The 19,846-nt window shown below is 50.5% G+C and overlaps 1 protein-coding gene across 5 annotated transcripts in view; it reads right to left on the bottom strand.

Moving 5' to 3' along the window:
* TNIK (TRAF2 and NCK interacting kinase) overlaps window positions 1-17,889 on the bottom strand; it is a 167,502-nt gene extending 149,613 nt beyond the window's left edge. For 3 of the 5 annotated variants that reach the window (XM_072868176.1, XM_072868179.1, XM_072868180.1), the window contains exon 1: window positions 17,517-17,887. In XM_072868176.1, coding sequence (XP_072724277.1) covers window positions 17,517-17,573 — 57 coding nt within the window. In that variant the 5' untranslated portion in view covers window positions 17,574-17,887. Of the gene's footprint in view, window positions 1-17,516 lie in introns of all 5 variants that reach the window. The other 2 variants (XR_012043487.1, XM_072868177.1) reach the window with 2 other exon arrangements.
* Between the last annotated feature and the right edge of the window lie 1,957 nt (window positions 17,890-19,846).

The raw sequence follows: 19,846 nt of genomic DNA, 5'->3' as shown, positions 1-19,846 counted from the left end.
GCTGAAGACCAGTACAAAATGGGAAAACAAAGCAGGCAAAGGAGTCCATAATACTCGGATTTTCAACAGAGAAATCCCACCTGGCAGCAGACCAAGCCCTCCTGCAGGCACAAGGTGCCCCAGCAGCCCAGCATCCACCAGCTGCCCATCTCAGGCGTGGAGGAAGCTCTTCAGGTCCACCTTCTCCAACCCAAAGAGAGACAACTGCACGTCCCCAAGAAGGATTTGGCCCACAGTCATAAGCGGCGAGATTAATCATGTGGGCGTAGGGATGTGAAAAGGGGATGGGAAACATTCGTAACTGCTTCTAAATTAATTGCCGTTATTGTTATTTGATTTGCTAAACCCTCCAGGGCTAGATTTTATTTTAGAAAACTATGAACATATCAGATTAATCAACTTAAAATAAATGGGCTCAATTTATTTATTTCTGCTGTATCTACTCCTCTTTAAGCTTGGCAAGTCACTGCATTCTTTCCATCCTGTGAAAGAAAAAGAACAGAGGTTTTGATTTATTATTATTTTAAAGGAACCTCTACAAAGCTTTGCAAGTTTAAATCACAGCAAAGGTATGCTGTGAAGGAGGACAACTGCAAGACTGGAGCTGGTTTCCATAAGCCGCAGTCACCGGCTCTGCACTGGGAGCCCACCAGGAGAGTCTCCACACACAGTCCAAGCAAATCAGATCTATTCACCAATATTTTAGACATCCAGAGAGTGGAAAGATACCCTATCACACAGCAAAGCTTGATGAGCAAACACCAAAGAGGCCATCCTGGTGCGAGACACCCAGTCCCAGCCACACTTCTTGCAGAAAAGTCCTGCCAGCGAGGGAGAAGTTTAATCTTCTCTAGCCAGACTTCACTGTTCCCGAGTCCTCTGGAAGTTGGGTCAGCATTCTTCCTCCCTCCTAATCCCCTGCCCTCAGCTTTAGCAACACAGCGATGCCTGTGCCAGCAAACTAAAAAGAAAAGCCCTCACATATATTATGCTGAAGAAAATTAATCTTGTGTTCCACAGAATATTAACTGGATTACATCTACAGCCTCCAAGGAGAAAAATGTTGATTTCCATGTATCTTGTGCTATTATTCACCTCTATTAGTTTTTCTACCAGCATAACATTAGTCATGATAATTTCCCGTTATTCAGTGCAGAGCTCAACTGGCTCAACAGACCAAGCAACAAGAGCAAGAGTGGGACCTCTCAGCGGCCACGAGGAAGACCAAACCACTGTGGCAACGTTGCTGCAGAGGACAATGTTCAAGGTGAAGAACAAAGCCAGCTTCATTTTGGTTTTTGGATGACTTCATGGCAGGATCACCCTTGAACATCAATGTCTCCTTGTAAAGGTAACAGAATAGCACAGATCCTTTAAAAGAAAATTGCTAACATCACTTGAAACATGCCATTAAACTAGACACAGCAAACATGGCGAGATGGACATTGCTGACCCCTGGGGAATCATGAGGTGGGGGGCGGCAGGAGAACCACCAAAAAAATCTTGAGGTGCCAGATCTCACACCCAGAAGGGAGCCCCGACCGCCGGCCGAAGGAGAAGAACAGCTCCCGAGGGTGATCCCCACTGTGCATGGGAGCACCAGCTCCCCACCCGCGGGCACTGCAGCCACCACCAGCACCCTTCCTAAACACCCTCACCAGCACAGGAAGCCCAGCCCTCTGTTCCCCACACTCCGGGTAACCATTCAAACCATTGCAAAGTGCCACCAGCTGATACTAGAGTTTTACACTTTCTTTGCAGAGGTGTTAATGACTCTAAAAAAGCACAAGACTCAGCTAAGCAGCTTTAATACCATTTAAACGCTTACCATTAGGAGAAACTGAGAGAGCTTGCAAGGGCCAGACTCTCAGAGGGCGGCATATCCATTGAAGCTGCTGCTCATGTGAGAGGAGTGTAAATTACTCAGCACGGAGTAAGCAAGATCAAAGCCACTCTGAAAGGATGCAACCCACTGCCAGTGATGCAAACTCAGCCCAAGCTTTTCTGAATATTTCACAAGCAGGCTGATGAGTTTAAGGCCAAAAGGAGCGTTTTGATGATGCTGCACAAAGTAAGGTAGGAAAGGAAAAGAAGTATCAGGAGATGTGCTTCTTTCTAGACATGATACACGACCAAGAACTCAGCCCCAGCTTGATGCATGGAGAGACTCATACTTTCCCTTTACATCTCGCAGGTCTGCGCAGGAAGAGGCACACCACTTCTCAGCTGTAATTCCCAGGCTCCATCCCCTTTTTTACAGTTCCTAGAATAATTTGAATTCTACACAATAAACGTCAGAGCTGATAAGAAAAGCCTTATCAGAGGAAGTAACTTACAGCTTCCCACGTGGGCAAGGCAAAGAGCTAATGGCTACAGAAGCAGATAAGGGTGCTCATAACCAGAAATCACATCCATGCAAGAGCTTCAGCAACAACACACCGTCTTAGAAAGTAAAACAAATAGCACAACAAACTCTGCCCGGCCACCCTAAATCCTCAGAGGGCTGTCTGCGGCACCCAGCATCACCTCATCCCACCCAGCAGAGCCGGCTGGCCCATCACCGTCTCTCCTGGCCAGAGGGGAGGGCAGCTGCAGCAGTTTCACTGTAAGCAACTGCAACGCATGCTCAGCTGAGCTCCAGTCCACCTTACAGCCCCAGGCTACAGCGAGGAAGACAAATTACTACAAGACCAAGATGCCCTTGTAATCCTTTCCTCCTCTGAAGATCTGATGTATTGGAAAGGAATATTTCATTACACTGGGAAACCAATTCAGCTATCAGTGCTTCCCCAGACTGCAACCGCTCTGAAGCCAAGACAGAGTTTTCGGTCGGGGTGACACCGAGTATCATGCTACTACAATTCACACTGTAAGAAAATTCAGAGTTCTGCAACTGGACCCCTGTTGACTTTAGCATCTGTCCTGGGGCCCAAACAAACTCCAGCACCACGTCTCGCCATTGCCAGAGGTCCAGATTATTCAGTAATATTGAAACTCGTGGCAGGCTGCCGGCAGCACGGTCGCACCTTGCGCTCCCCACATCCCTTACTCTAAAGCAGAGACGCAGGATGCGATCCTCACCACTGAGTTCGTCCAACAACTCTAATCTGTTGGGTATTATCTCTCCTCCTGATTTCCCTCCTGAAAATTGACACCTGCATGTTATTTCCCTTCCTTCATGTCCCAAATCTCACTCTGTGCTGGCAAGTATACAAGAAAAGCATTTATTCAAAGGAATTTGCTCATCAAGTCTTGCGGACACCGAAACCACATTATCTAATCTTAGGAGAGCAGAGCTTAATGGCTACAGCACAGGATGAGAGGCCAGAGGGTTTGACTTCTCCTCCCAAATCTGCCAGGGCTGCATCGCCTGTAAGCAAATCTAGAGAAGAAGCTTGACCCCTCCTCACCTTGGTTTCCCCTGCTATGAGACTATCCTAGCATTCCTTTCCTCACAGGGGATCTTATCTATAAATTCCTCATTAGCATCTGAGAGTCACGCATCTCTGGATGCATATGTAAAGCAAAGTATGAAAGAGTGGAGAAGCAGCACTGGCCACGGAGCCTGGAGACACATCCTCTTCAGCGTATTCTGGCAAACTGAACCGCACTGCACTCCACATTTGTGCTTAGAGAGAAATTTTAATTCTTTCCCTCTACAGGGGAAACAAACAAACAATTTCTTTCTTCTTAAGAAAACTCAGAGAAGAGATTAAATTCTGGGTCTCTAAGTCAAGGAAATCATGCGAGATTCTTCCAGCAAAGTATCCAGAGACCCCACCACCTCTAGCTAGTTGCCTGCAGGATTACCCCATAGGCAACACCACCACAAAACAAAATAACCCTCCCTTTCCCACCCTTGCTCTGGAAGCCACTGAGTACAGAACTGAACTGATCAGAAGAAAAGCTGGAAGTCTACTCTTACTGTCCTACAAAAGCTGGATGTGGAGTCAGGGTAAATCCAGACCCAGCACAGATGCTCCCACAGACAAAGACCAGAGCCCAGCTCACGGGGCCTCGTTTACAGCACGGCTCCTGCTCAGCTTTGCCCTGCCACTGCAGCCTTTGGGGGGGGTACTCCAAGCACTTCTGGTGGGGTGCAGAAAGGGCTTCTTCTGGTGTTAACAGAAACTTCTGGTTGGAAAACAACTGAATATCAACAAGCAAGGTAATATTTCAGCTCTTTTGGGGAGGAAGGAAAGTCACCCCATCCTGACCTGTCCCATCTTTCCCAGTTGCCTCAGCTAACCTTGTAGGTAGATCACAGCAACCACACCGGTGCCAGCAACAGCCACTGCACCAGCTGGGACTGCTCCAGTACAGCCAAGACCTTTGCTCCTAGATGGGTCCACAAACCTCCTGCTTCCCCCCGAGTGGCAAAAGACAGTGCAGTGAAGGACAGAAGGTATGTCCGCTCTGGTCTAGCTAACACGGAACAGAAAGGTCTCAGAGGAGCAGCTGGCCCAAGAACCTGAAGAAAAAAGAAAATGCTCAGCTCTTTTTAAAAGAAAAGAGAAAAATGTCCTATTGTTCCATAATTAATGGAAAGCAAAAGAGGTTTTATGGACTCATTGAGCAACAGAGGGTGAGCATTAGAAAGCACATTTCAGTATTTCATGATCACAAGGTGAGCTGCTGGCACAATACTGACAAAGAACATAAATGCTGATATCACAAGGCAGTTATGAAACGTGGGTTCTAAATGCTGAATAACAATAACGCATTAATTAAGTCTCATAAGTGATTTTTTTCTTTTTTTTTTTCTTCCTTAACTGCAAAGTAGATGCTGCAACCTTCAACTGAGGCATGACTCTCTCTGGCGAGGTGCACACATGACGGATGCCCCCTGCTCCCACCACCTCACAGCACCAGGGATCCATCCCACCCCACAGCCTTGCCACCAGTTACATTGCTTCTTCAGACCTGCCCCAGGGGAGGCTTAAAGATCACACCAAGGGAGAGGCTGTGAACCTGCAAGGAGCATGAGAATGAGGGAATAAACCTGAATAACTGCACTTCGCGAGTTAACTGCTAAACCCTGAACAAGCTTCTCAGCCTTCCTCCCCGATGGTTTTTGACACAAGCACGTGCTCTCGTGAATTGCTCCAGTGTGACCAGGACACACGGTCTCCCCTACAAGACACATAATATAGAGCAGCAAAATGTCATGAAAATCAAGGGCAAACGAACACAGAAGACAGTCCCTCCCCCTACCACCACTTTTATTTTTAGGCAGCCAGATTAGCTTGGAGCAGTTTTACTCATTCCTGATAATGAGCAGGGCTCTTGCATCTTCTCTTGAGGACGTTTCCTCTGTGCAGGCACTTTGCTTTACACCAGCAGCACGGAAGAGGTCACATCAACCGGCAAAAGCAAAACCACAACTTATTGTGAAAGGGTCTTGAGAAAGTGACTCTGGCTTTGAACTTATGTCCCATCTCCATCTCCCTTGTCAACCTCACTGCTTCATTTTTTGGGGGGTATGGTCTCTCCACCTACAAGGCATCCCTCCCTTTGAACCACATGATAAAGCCTTTGACTATTCAAAAGTGTAATGCTTTTACTCCACCTGCTTCTCAGAGGATGTGAGCTGGTACACCTTGGAAGTGCAGGTCTCCCTGTAAAGGACATTTGGCCTTCCCAGGCCTGAACACGTGTAAGACGTGATGGAGAGGCAGCCCAGCCATCCTTCAGCCTGTAGTGCTCTACCCCAACACAGCAACCCCAACTCCACTCATGGCAAAGAAACTATGGCACCCCCAGGTCCAAGGGCCAGTCTGGAGATCACCCCAGGAGGAGCTGGCACCCGGGATCCAGATGCTCAGTGAAAACCAACAGCACTGGTTTGCTCTACCAAAGAGCAAAAACCCTCCTTACTGTGGGTCCCCTCTGGTGCTGAAGCTGATAAGGATGGCAAGAGAGGCATGATGAGAGCTCCCGAGAGCTGCCACAGCAGCAGCACCTCTACGCTAATGGTGGGAACCTGCTAAAGAAGAGGATGATAATTATCAAAGGAGCAAGACAAAATGGAAGATGTGTAGAAGATTTGGGTCCCACTGTGCTGGCAGTTTCTCTTCAGGAAGAGATGTTCCTCCGTCCCTCAGAGAGATCTGTTCCTAAGGTGCTACACATCAATTTTCTGCAATGCAACCACTCGTACATTCAATGTCCTTTCGTTGCTTCAGATTGCCTTGACAGCAACATCTGGGTGCAAAGTTTTCCTCCTTCAGGTCCACCCTTTCTCATCTCCTCAAGCCTCAACCTTCCTCCACAGCCCTTCACCACCACCCTCCTATCTCCTTGAGGACCACACTGGTGCTGTGTAAGGCAGCAGAAGCTGGTAGTCTGGTCTGGACTGCAAACAAGCAAGGTCCAGAGGGCAAGATACACCTTGAAGCAGGTGGCAGCAGTGCAGGACAGTGGAGGTAGACAGCTTCTCACCTGGAAAATGAAAGCGTGGCAGAAGCAGCCCAGAGATCTCCGGCTGTTGCGGTGCATCACTCGGGGAAGAAAGAAGGCAAGGCCTCACATATTTATTGCCATTTTTTCTTCTGAATTTTCAATAAACTGCTTGGAGTCTTCTATTTGCCCTTTGGATTATGATCTTTTAGGAAGGCCTTTTTTACATGCTTCTCTACAATTATGAGATCTAGGAAAAAAAATACTCCCCTCTCAAGGTAACTTCTGGTGTCAGGACTTCACAGGATTTCATGACCGCAGACAAAATCATCAGGCTTTTGACAAGTTAGAAACCTTTCCCAGGAGCAAGGTGCCCCTCTGCCATACCTTCCTCTTGCCCCTCTGCTACGTGAAAGGGCAGAGAAGAGCGTGCCTGGGGCACCAACCGCCAGGCTGAGCCCAGGGGCTAACCCACCCATTGCTTCTTGGTGAGCTCCTGCACCTGGTCACAAGCACCTTCACACCAGGCTCTCGTTTTCTTCTGTGGGTTGCAAAACCTCATTTGTTGAGGAAAAACACTAGTTCAATATGAGGAAGCATCTAAGACAGCTAGTAGATGATTAACAAGTGAGTGCTCACGTCAGTTGCTAAAGGAGCACCACAGGTTCCTTATAGCCATAAAAAAAACTTCTCACCCTGCACCCATTTGGCAGGCATCAGAGATGAGGAGTTGACGGAGAAATTGTGCCTGGCAAAGCCCTCGCTGCAGGAGACAACACGGCCGCACTGTTAGCTCTTCACCTCCCTCTCCCCCAGGCTCCTAACAGCAGGTCTCCAGCCCAGGGCTCCCCATCAGTGGCACCCCAGGGACCTTCCCATGGAGGATCTCATTCCTACCTTCCTGCTCTCCCATCAGCCAGGCTGCCCTCGAGACCTCCCTCCCCGTGGCTAAGCCCTTGCCGGGCAGCCTTCGCAAAGGTGGCCGCAGCTTTCCATGCTCACTGCACAACTTAGCACCTACCCACCTCCCTCCCACCAGCAGGCACTTGCCCTCCGGCCAGCTGAACCATCTGGCAGGACAGACAGCTATCAGGGTCCCCACCCTGGGGCAACATCACGTCAGCACAGAAGGCTGGGGAGGAGCAGTACAGTGTCGTGTGGCTGTTAAACCAAGGCCAAAGAAGAAGTAGCATTTCTGCTCAGGGCCTTTGCCTTTCCATGCTAGAGTCCCCCAGAGCCAAGTAAAGGTGCTTCAGCACTCTTAAGCATCAGCTATTTTTAGGCAACAATATCCTGAACACCCTTCTTCATCCTGGCTTTTATATCGCACAATGAAGAAGTTACCGGGATTTGGCACTTTCTTCTTAACAGGCCATCATTAACAAGTGACTCATATTATATTGCAGCATGAGTCATCTTGGCAGAGGTCACCATCATAAGCGACAACTAGTCTTCAATTATTTCCTTCAAGTGGAATTAAAGGTATATTGTTATGCTAATTTTACATCTGCTCCATCCTATATTTCCATCCACTGTCTCCGGAGCAACCTGGGGTTTCACTTCACAGCCCAAACTGCCTCTGGAAGAGCTTTTCCACCACGGTGCAGTTACAGGTTGTCACAAAACCTGGGCATGCCAATGGCAAGTCTTCTGGATGGGTTTTCAGCTACGGCACCGAATATCTAAAGCAGCTCTCCATCCCTCCTCCCAGTGCTGCTCCACAGGGACAACAAGCTGCTGTCCCTGCCACGCTCCTGCTCTGTTCATACTTTACCGTGACGATTTTCCAAGGATCTGGGGCTTGCCCAGTGCTCAAACACAACCACCTTCAGGCTGCCACACCACATCATTGCCCCAAGCGCAGGGGCAAAGCCCAGCAAACAAAAGCACTTCGAACTACGCCCAGCTACACATGAATACTGAAGAAACTATTACAAGCCAAAAGCAGGGCAGGTAGAAAAGGAAGCATTTTCAGCCATTTTCTAGCCAAGCGGCCCCACATTTCAATGTGACTCCGGTCTCTCCCCTCCATTCCTGCTCCCTTCAGTCATCCCACACACAATGTGCCCATCACAGCTCCCCAGCCAGCGAACCAGAAGACGACAGCATCCCTGCCAGGGCAGGGCGCAGTCGCTGCAGGGCAATTGGCTCGGGGAATGCGGTTTTACCCATTAGAAAACATGGCCATTACCAGTCCGGTCACCAGCAGAGCGCTCTGTGTTTATATTTATAGCAAACACAGTCACACTGGCTGCAAGGTTCACTTTGGAGAGCATTTGTAAACCACTCTCACTACTGGAATCCCATTTAGCTATTACAGCCTCTCCAGCCATACTAACACACTGATCCCCACAGAATAGCAACAGGAAGAGCAGAGTCATCATACTATTTACTGAAGCTAATCAATACGTAAAGGCTGAAGATCTATTGCAGTGAAGACAGCCTGTCTGCATAGCCAGAAAATGCATTTAAAGCCCTTTCAATTTTGTTGCCTTGGCCTCTGGTTTTGCTCCAGGAACACAGTTTCCTTGCACACCCATCTTTCTTTCGTCCCAAAATGGTGGCATCTGCAGACACACGAGAGAAGCCCCCCACAAACACCTACCGTGAGTATTCAGTGGGAAGATACAACACAAAAACCACAAGTTTAAGGGCAGTGCCCCTTCCTTTCCAGACAGGTTTCACGTACGAGAACAGGTCTATGGCTAATTCAGCATCTCCCATATGAGTGAGTAGCTTGGAAAATTTTGGCCTGTGTTTTGAAGAAGGTTTATGTGCCAGGTACAGGGACACAGGCTGTGCCATTCATAGGCACGCTAGCCCGCCATGCTGTCCTCCTCCACTCAAGAGGGAACAGTTAGATCCATGCTAACAGTTAGACCCGTTTTTATATATATCTTTTATATATAATATATATTTTTATATAAAAATAAATATATATAGCATATAAAAGAACTTTGTAAGTGCCCCCACAAAGCACACAGCATTCCTGACTTGCTGTGTTTTGGGGGTGACCACCTGCAAAGCTGAGATACCACCTGGGTATCATGAGTAGTGAGCCACAACTGGAGAGATCCTACAAACTGCACCATCAAAGCTTGTTCTCTGGTTTCTTCTCAGTTCGTGCTTCGGGGAGCAGAAGCACAGTAGGCAATAACCATCAGGCTTAGTGCTCCTGGAGCACCAACGTTAGAAGGACCACCAGCTACTGGGTAAATGCAGTCGTTTTGGTCACTGTATCAGCTATATTGCCCACAGTGTTAATACATCTAAGAAAGATGGCAGTGAGGTAGGGAGGAGATCTGTACCTTCGCTTTTGCCAGTTTATCTCAAAATCATACCAAGCTTTTATGCTTGTGTACGAAAGAGAAAGGAAGAGGCAAATATATTCTGATTTACAGGGAGATTTCTATTGTTGCCTGGACATCAAACAGCACCCAATTAGTCCTGCAAGGATCTGACCCACAAATTATGAAAATAAATGCCTCCAAAGCTTTGATCTCTTGTATTTCTGTAGCATGCTACAGCGGTTATTAGACACATTTTATTAGATTCAAGCTGTGCGATCTCTTCCTCAGCAAAGGCTCTAACCACCTCCAATGCATCCTAAAGTCTCTATCCAGCAGATTAAGGGCATGGTCCCAAACAGTCACTTCTGTCATGCACTAAACACATGACTCAGCTGGCAGTAGGCTTTTTCCTGCTGAGTTTCAAAATTAAGAGCAAAGAGAATTTTAAGGCGGGGGGGGGTGGGGGTGGGGTGACTTTTAGTGTCAGCCACCTAAATTAAATTTTTGATTCTTTGTTAGTTGATAAAGGAATACACACTCTATGCAATATCCTTGGCTTCTCAGAAGTGTTGCTTTCAGGAGAGCTAAACAATTTATTTCATTTTGCACTCTGAAATACCATTGCTGGAGGAAGCAAGCAAAACTTGTAAAAGGTTTCATGTACTCCGAAGCTGGAAACCACACGTGCACTCACGTGAACAGAAACACATCCACCCACCCTCGCTGCAGTGACAGCGCTTAAAACCAAGAGGATGTTAAACTCCAGCTGCTAAGGCTTTACTCAGAAGAGCAACTCACTGTTCACAGCCCGCTGCACAAACTAAGCAGCTACTGCACTTGCCAGAGGCCACGGTTGTTTTCAGCCTGAGTGTGCATGTGGGAAGGATGGGACCATGTGAACTGCTCAGGTCTCACTTACTGGCAAGAGGGTGGTGTTTGCACGAAGCCATTAATATCTAATAGGGTTGCTTTGGCAGAGGAGAGTTGGTTATCTGCAGCAGAGCAAAGCGCATGCCTTCTGCTGCACTCGGGGTAACTCGGCAGGTGAGCACGGGGCAGTACACACCGTTTGCTCACCTAGTACGGAAGGAGGAAATGTTGGTTCTCAGCTATGCAAGACGCATCTGGATACTCCAGTGCTGCCTGCCTGATTAGAATCATCCATCATTTACTACCAACACACAAGCTTGAACTTCTGGCAAGCACCGCAGAGAATCACCGTGGAAAAGCAACATTCTCGATCAAAGGGGAGGAAGGTTTTCTGATCTGCCATTACAAAATAAAATCAGGCGTGCAGAGAGATATAACTGAGTTCCGACTAAACTTCTTATCAGTGTTTTCCAACCTTGGTGGCTTTTCCTCTGCTTTCACTAACAAGCCATTGCAGGAGCACCCCAGGGCTGGGCCCTACGTGCTGAGCATCCTTGTCCCTCTGCGGGAAGGGGATGCTCAGCCCCTTGCAGGGCTCATCTTAAAACCACCGCAGAGGGGGAACACAGAGAGAGGGGGAGTCTCCATTTCCCAAGGATCATGTTTGTTAGACAATCCTCCTTTAGAAATCGTAAGCGATTTACATGCAGAACTTCAAACCTCGCTTATATAAATTGTTTTCCTGAGCCCAGAGCAGACAGCCCGACAGTTTCAATGTGTAGCCACAGTTCAAAGTGACAAAAGGGGATAGGAGGAGGGGACGGAAATCAAAGCTACTGGCTTTATAAATGGGAAATACAATCCCTCATTTAATGGAGCTATCAATGATTTAGGCTAGTGGTTTTCGACCCGCAACCTGCTTTAATGGCTGTGTGAAAGGTAACGAAGAAGATGCCTGAGCATCAGCAAATGCAAACCACGAGTGCTGGAGGCTCTACGCTTCCCACGGGCGAGCAGGGCACCTGCAGAGCAGCCGGGGCCCAAACCGCTGCCAGCGGGGAGGAAGAGTCAGCCAAAGCCCTGGGAGAAGGAACGGTGCCAACTCCCAGCACAGCTCTGCCGTGGGTCCACGCTTTGCCCCGCAACGCTCCTGGTCTCTTCTGCAGCCGGCAGCAAGAGGGGAAATGGCATGTATCCTCCCCAAGTACCCCTGGGTGAGAAGCTGCCTTCAGGAGGTAGGTCCTGAACCCTCAACACCATCCTCCCCACTGCAAGACACAACAGCTTTTACCGATGCTGTTCCTCCACACCATGCACCCTTTTGCCTGTTGGAAGCTTTTTTACCAGGGGAAGCATGGGAAATCTAACAGGATTCTCCCCATTTATATTCGAGGCATGAAGAAATGAGACAGGGATCAATACCCCGTCCTTGGTCTGCAGGTCAGAGGCAGAGAACTCCCGCTGATGTCTGTCATTACCCTTGCAAAGTGACTGGGGGTGCATTAGAAGGAGTCAGGCAAGGGTTTGCAGAGAACAGCTCGGAGCCCAAGCCCAGGAGGTGATAGCGGCTTTCGTGTGACCTGGCCCCACATGAACGATGACTTCCAAGGACACCTCTTCCTTAGCCGAGTGATTACTTTTGGGAGATTTACATACAGATCAAATGGAAACTGTTTCCCCCCTCACCCCATATAAACAGTACCACTACATTTACTAGAGCCTGGCAGATAAAAACTACCTTCACGTAGCAAGGATAAAAGCCTCCTCAAACTACTTCTTGCATGGATTAAAAATCAGACACTTTATTTTACACATACACACCAATCAAATACCTACCTCTTCACCACTTCAAACCTCAATTCAACAAGATGCTCGTGCTCAAACATCAAAACGTAGTTTTGCTATAAACTCACTCCAAATTAGTCATTCTTATAGCTGACCAGCACAGGAACACTACTGAGAACAGAGAGACTCTCCATGCCTTTAAAAACACCATAAACATCATGTGGAAGAACTCTAAAGATGAGGAAGAGTAACCACAGCGCCAGTGCTGAAGGGGACATGGAGACCTGCAGAAGAGCAGCATCTGGGCTGTACAACTCCAAAAGGTGGAAGAAAAATCAACCATGCAAAAGGATTAGACGGAAGACAGCCTTGCTTCTGTTGTAACTTTTCATGAGCGCACACACAAGAAAATGCATGCACATGTAGAAGATAAGTGTTTGCACCACTATCAACACTCCTGGCTCAAGGAATGGAAGAGAGATGCAGAAAAAAGGCTTAGAGTTGGACATCGTCATCCCTTTGGGATGATTCAGAGACCAGTATTGTGCTGCCAAGGTCTTATGGTTAAAAAAAAAAAGGCTCAAAAATATACAAAGTACATGGACACAGCCGTGTTCATAGCTCACACATGCACTGAATCACACTGGAAGAGCATAGATGAAGGCCCTGATGGAAGACCCCCAAGAGTGTCCATCCTCAGGAACTGCGGCTACGTAAACATTTGTTGAAGATATGTCCCAAATTTTGCATGGTAGCATATTATGTAAAGCATGGCACAAATAAATAAGCTTTTCATGTCTTTTTTTAATCTCCAGAAGTCACATCCAGTCAAATTTGTTCCTCTTTCTATTTAGGAAGAAGGTGACCTTTGCAAAAGCTGCCCAAATTCTGTCGAGCTACAGAGTTTTTTAAAAGGTGCTGGAAGAGGAAACCTAACATAATGCTGCCAGGATAATACTACTGAGTGGTGGCTTGCAGTGCTTATCCCCCATTAAAACTTCTCCTAAATCTTTAATGATGCTGAAATATGCCATAAACTGATGAAGTTCTGGAAACAGGACAAAGCCAGTATGTTTGTTTGGGTTTTATGGTTTTTTTAATATGAGAGCTTTTATCTTCATTGACAATGATCAACTAATGCAAACAAATGGCCACTGAAACTTCACTTCTATACGAAGCAAAGCTAAAGGAAGAGTAGTGACATTTTTGGGTTTCATCCAATTCTTCCCAGCAACAGCTAATACCCACCGGCTCCTTAATTCTGTACTGTCTCCTCTCCAAGCCTGAGCATTAAAGGCCAGGCGTTTCCAAAACAACTAACGATTTTAGGATCCAGTTTCCAGAGAGTGCGTGGTCAGCACTTTGCGAAAGTAAATAACAAAAAGCTTGGGTTTTGTTAATGAGTTCAAAACAAAAGCAACATCCAGGTACATGAAGAAAACAATTACTCCTTCCCCCAAAAGGCTTTTTTTAAATTCTCAGGCTTGCAGGAAACCCTTAGCCAAGCCGTACAATCCAGGTGAGCCTTTCAAGCCCCCAGCCTTCAGCTGGGACCCAAGCCCAGAGCGAGCCCCTCGCCAAGCGGACAAGGAGCAGCTGTGAGCAGGGGGGGTTTGCTTGCCCCAAGCCAGTCCCACCCCAGAGGGTGATCAGCTCCCTCAGAAAGGTTTTCCTCCCAGAGAGCTTTTATCACCTCCCACACACCTTGCAAAGGGTCCCAAATGCATCCAGCTGTGGCAGCTACTGCAGAAGAGCTCCCTGCCACCGCCAGTACACCAGACGGAGGCCCATCCCTGCAGACGGATGCAGCAGAGGAAAAGCTATTGACCTGAATATTTTAGAAGGATCAAGGCCGCTGCCTTCAGCAAAAGATGACAGGCTCTTGCATTCGCCGAGACAAAAAAAAAGGGGTGGAAAAAAAAAACCAAAACCCAGCCCCATCTTTCTGCTTGCTCTCCTATTGGGATCAGCTGTGCATTTACCACCAGAGAGCATGGCCCACTGCATCCCTCCTCATGCTCGTTCTCCTTTTACTGCAAAAATCTGCTTCTCAAACACGCCTGTCAACAGTCTGTGCGAATCCCCATGTTAATCATTATTCTGCGAATAGCACTGCCAGGTCATTCGGCTATTAAACATGCTGAGTGGACCAGCAAAAATATCTCCCAGCCTGCACAAAAGAACATTATAATGTAGTTTATCTTATCCCCTTGTCAGTATAATATGCAGCACTACCTGTTCAATGGCCTCATCATTTTAAATTAGAGTTTTCTGCAACATTAACAATACTCATTACCAGCACCACCACCAGAAGATCTCTATTTTAAGAATCCTTCTGATGTCGAAGGCTTCACCCTGCCCTTCCTTAAACGCTCGGCCCTCTGCACCGACATGGGGACACCTGGGTACCATGGCAATGAGCACGGTGCACAGTGACGGATAGAAACATGTCGCAAAGAAGGCAGGAGCGAGCCCGAAGTGTGCTTACTCGATGCACCAGGCCGTGCATTTTAATCAGAATTCAGTGCTTTGTTCCTGGCCCAGCCGCCAGCACGTCAAGCAGATGCACTGCTGCGGTGGAGCTCGACTGTGTGGCCAAGATAAACTCTAGCGTGGCAAAACCAGAAGCGCCTGCTACCTCCTATGTTACCTTTCAGCCCAGCTCTACAAATCCAACCCCTTAAGCTAGCGGGCAGAGGCAAGCTGAGATGAATGACGATGTGCAGTGCTCTGCTTGTGCCAAGCTGTGCTCAGCCTTCAACAGCACGTTCTCGTCCTGCAAATCCACTTTCCTCCCTTGTGACCGAAGTAGGCAAGCCAAAGCAAAGGACGGGGCGAACCAGCAGTCAAAGGTCCACCTTTTATATATGCATTTGCTTGCTGTTCATAAAACCCAGCCTCCTGGAACATTTCGGTGACTCAAACTTGGAGATAAGCGGCCCAAGCGTTTCCTTTCCCCGCTGCTGGGAACAAATCCTCCCCTCCGCCAGATTTTGAGTCACTACCTGCTCCCAGCATTTCACACAGCCATCCCTCACCCCTTCAAACACGTAGGCACAAGAGCAACGTCTCCTCCATCCAGACTCATCTACAAACCCGCAGCAACGTGACACTTCTTTTCTCATAAATGAAATTTTGCAGGGCTTGGGGAATTACTCCTCCCTGCCATGTTTTGTGCTCAGGCAGCAAATTTACTATCGATTTCTGATTCAGACCCCATGGAATGATTCACGGTTCTTGCCCTATCTGCTGAATTTATGACCTTTCACAATTATTCTAAGTGCTAAAAGAGCTTAGTTTAGAAGAAGATCTATTCCTTGGCAAATTAAGGTCCTATTCTTGTCTCACTCACAAACCAACACATCTCTCGTCACGTACAGGAAAGCGCCACAGCAGGTCTCTCCCCTTGAGAGGGGGCAGAGGCCCAAGTGGCAGGAGCACCGTGGTGCCCGCAGGCAGGCAGCGGGAAGCCCCCCTGCGATCTCGGGGGTCCTGCTGGAGCAGCCACCACTGGGGAGGGGGACCTGGCTGGGCAGGGGGACAGGGCTTTGCACTCCCAGCCCACCATCAGTCGGGGTTTCAGGTCCCCTTGTCTCCGGTTACCCCGAAACGCCAGCACCGCTCTCTGCTCGCAGACCAGGCACTGCCGGTGCGTCTCAGGGGGAGGGAGGGAATATACATTTCCTCCTAAAGCGAAAACAAAACCCTGACTGTGTCTGGTGCGCATTGCTATTAAAAAGCCACAAACACAGGAAAAAAAAACTAAGTATGTGTGGATACACCTTCAAAAAGAAATGGTGCCTGAGTTCAAATAAACTTCCTAACGCAGATGTAAAAAAAAAAAAAAAAAATCTGATTTTCAGGGGGTGGGGGAGGAGCGGGCCCCCTTCCCCCTCCCCCCCCAATGATACTGCTTTCCTGGATTAACTCCACCAGCTTCAGCAACATCTCTCCCAAGGCACCTTCCACCTAAGAGGGGAAACAAGAGCTCCAGGTCTGTTTTTAAGATGGATGGTTCCCCCCCCTCCAATCTCATCTATACTGTGTATTGCTGAGCAATCATTTACACCATTAATCAACCAGAAACTCAACAGGAAGAAAGTAGGGCAAGTGAATAAAGATAGACTTTTTTTTAATGCACTGAAGCAAATAATATTTCTAAAAATACACTTGTGCCAAGTCTTCAGCGGATTCTGCTTAATTTTATTTATTCATCTATGCCAGCAGGTTGAGAGAAGCAGCCTCGCTGTTGCCTCCCAAATAAACGCTGCTTCTCTAAATGACTCCCCATGCTCTATACCAACTAGCTGTTCTTACGACCAAAAGGATGATGAAGAAAGGGGGGAAAGGAAGAAAGTTACGGGAAAAATAGACCGGGGGGGACATCAGGCCACAGCCCCCGCAAAGGCTGGCACGTTTGACGAGCCCGACATTTCAAGGGTACATGACGAGCTTCATTTTCAAGGCGGGGGGGGGGGGGGGGAGGTGAGGAGGAGACGGAGCGAAGGGGCACGGCGGGAGATGGATGGAAAGGCTGCGGGGTCCGTGCCGGTGTGGAAAAGCCGGGTCCGGGGAGCAGCCCCGCTCCCGCATCCCGCGGATGTCCGGCCCCACGATCCCTGTCCGTCTGTCCGTGCCTGCACGCCTGTCGCACGGCGTACGAGCGGAGCGCAGGCACTGCCCAGCCCCGCCGCCAAGCGGGGGGCTCCGGGCTGCCCCCACCCAAGCGCCGGCCGCGGGGGACCGGCCCCGCGCCCCCCGGTGCCCCCCGGCCACAGCCGACGCCCGGCGGGGCCGGGCAGCCGCAGCCGCGCACCCACCCGTACGCACGGGCGCGCACACGCTGCTGTGTGCATACACACACCTGCGTACACGCGTCCATACATGCGTGTGCGTACAGATCCGTGCACGCAGGCACACATGTATAGATACACACACATGCGTACACGCGGCTACATGCATGCGGATGCACACGCAGACGTTGCTAGCTCGGCATTTACAGACGTGCAGCCGCACATACACACACATCCGCGCACACACACACGCATGCAGGCACACAGCCCCCGCGCCCCCCCCACGCCGGGGAACGGACGGACGGACGGATTGATGGATGGATGGATGGAGGGGCGCTCCCGCATCCCCCCCGGGCCCCGACCCGGCGGCGCGCCTCACCCGCAGCGCCGAGAGGTCGATCTCGTCCAGGCTCCGCGCCGGGGAGTCGCTCGCCATGTTTCCGCCGCCGGCCAGGCGGCCCCGCCGCCACCGAGCGGGCAGTGGCGGCCGCCGCGGCGCTGGCGCTATTTAACGCCTCTCCTCATGCGGGGCGCCGGGAAGGAGAAGCCGCCGCCGCCCCTGCCCCTCCGCCCGCAGCGCGGCTAGGGGCGGCCGCGGGCTGCCGGCAGGCAGGGCACGCCGCGGGCTGCGCCGGGATGGCGGCGGCGGCGGCGGCGCATCGCCTCTCGCCTCGCCTCGCCTCCCCTCGCCTCGCCGCCTCCCCGGCCGGGCGCGCCGCCGGAGCTGTCTGTCACGGCGCGGGGAGGGGGCGGCCGCGGCCGCGGCGCGGGGCGGGGGCGGCGCCGGGCCCCGCCGCCAGGGGGCGGGGGCGGGCAGGGGGCGGGCAGGGCCCCGCGGCCGCGCCCAGCGCCGCTCCCGCCCCGCGGGCCTCCCTCAGCGCTCCCTCGGGGCTCCCTCGGGGCGGGCGGGGGGCCCGGGGCCTGCCCCCGGCCTGTCCCGGGCCTGCCCCCGGCCTGTCCCCGGCCTGCCCCCGGCCTGCCGCCTCCCCGCCGCCTCCCCGGTGGGCTCTTCCGACGCAGCGGCGGGGGTCCCCAGCCAGCCGGGGGGGACGGGGAGCGGCGGGGCTTGGGGCCGGGGAAGAGCCTCGGCAGGGCGTGCCGCTCGCCGGGGGCGTCGGGGCCTTCCGGAGGGACGCGCTGGTTCGGAGCGAGGTGTTGTGCGCCGAGGACAGCACCTGCGAGAGCCGTACTGCGTGTCCTGCAGGCTCCCAGCCCTGGTGTGCCTCATCGCAAAGCCCCGCAAAGGGGTTTATTTAGCGCGTAGACCCCCATGAGAAATAGTGGGCAGAAAAATCCAGGCTACCTGGATCCCTACCCCAGTTACTGGAGCAGTGGTGCCTGCCAAGTCTGGCGGCAAAAGTTGCCAAATTTCAGGTGCTGAACCCAAATTCTTCCAGGCTGGAGCACTGGGAAGCGCTAGGGCCTGGTCGTGCTTGGTGCCAGAGGAGCGGCCATCCCTCTGCTTTATGCACCTCGGGATGCTCGGGTTGAGAAATGGCCCTTCTCCAGCCGGATCCAGGTGTCAGATCTGGTTTTGTGACCTGTTCCCTCCGCGCTCAGGAGCCATCCTAGCCCTATGGACTACTATGCCATTCCTGAGTAAGAATAAGAGTTATGCTGTCTTTGCAATTGGCCAAAACCCCTCCAAAGCCAGCAATAGCTAGGTAGATTCAGCTTTTACTGCTTTCCTTATTTCCCTTTTTCAGATGTGGTTTCTGCCAAACCAGGTGCCATATATAAATATATATGTATAAAAAAATCTGTTGCCTTTGAGAGAACCGTATGGAAGCTGTACTTACAACATCAACTTGTGTCAGGAGCTTACAATATGCAGATCTGGGAAGCGGAAACCCTACACATGAGTCAATTGGCAGGCGGATGGGATTTTCTTACTCTTTCTGCTTGGAGATGTGCTTCAAAAAAAAAAAAAAAATTGTATTACAAACAATCGTGCAGTCGTGGGGAGGCTGCGTGCTGCAGCTGGTGCCGGAGGTGCAGCCTCTCCGGGGTGGGCTGGGAGGGACAGACGGACGAAAGGCCAGAAGGAGCTGCCGAAACCTCCCCAGAAGCAACAGGATCCACCGAGGCGGTTGCAGAAGTCGGGGCCGCCGGTGCCTCCACCCTCCGCTCGCTGGATAGCCCGCAGCGGAGGGACTGCATCAATGGCTTATTAGCGTTATTAGTCCTGATCGCAGCAGGGCTGATAGGGGACGGGAGCGGCAGTGCCGGCGTTTCGGCTTGCAGGGCTGCGAGGGCGCAGCAGAATGCAATTTTTTTTTTTGTAATGAACTGCTGAAGTGGCAGGTAGCGGAAGTTGCCCGCCGTGGGTGAGGCACGCAGGGCTGCACAGCGCCTGCAGCGACAGCAGCCTGCCTGGATTTATCCCCTTTTTCCAAGCCACAAATCATCAGTCCTCGATATCTTGCATAGTCATTAGTCCTCAAAATTTCATCAAAATGCTAAACTCCATCAAATAAACACCAGGGACCGTCTCATTACCTCTGAGCACCCCCCTGAATCTTTAGTGGTGCCGGGGTGTTTTTTTAAACCAGATGTTATCTGTGTCTGTTCAAACCTTGGTATTGCAACGTTTTGCTCATAGTTGTGAAGCTGGAAGCAAAACTGCCTGGAAACTAGTAACAAACCAATGCAAGACTTCCTCCCGCTTTCATTGTTCTCAGGGAGAGAAGGGAAGAACAAACAGGATGA

This window comes from Ciconia boyciana, chromosome 7 (genome assembly GCF_034638445.1).
Source record: "Ciconia boyciana chromosome 7, ASM3463844v1, whole genome shotgun sequence".
Lineage (NCBI taxonomy): Eukaryota > Metazoa > Chordata > Aves > Ciconiiformes > Ciconiidae > Ciconia > Ciconia boyciana.
The sequence above is the reverse complement of the archived record's forward strand: the minus strand, read 5'-3'. Positions and strand labels throughout refer to the sequence as shown.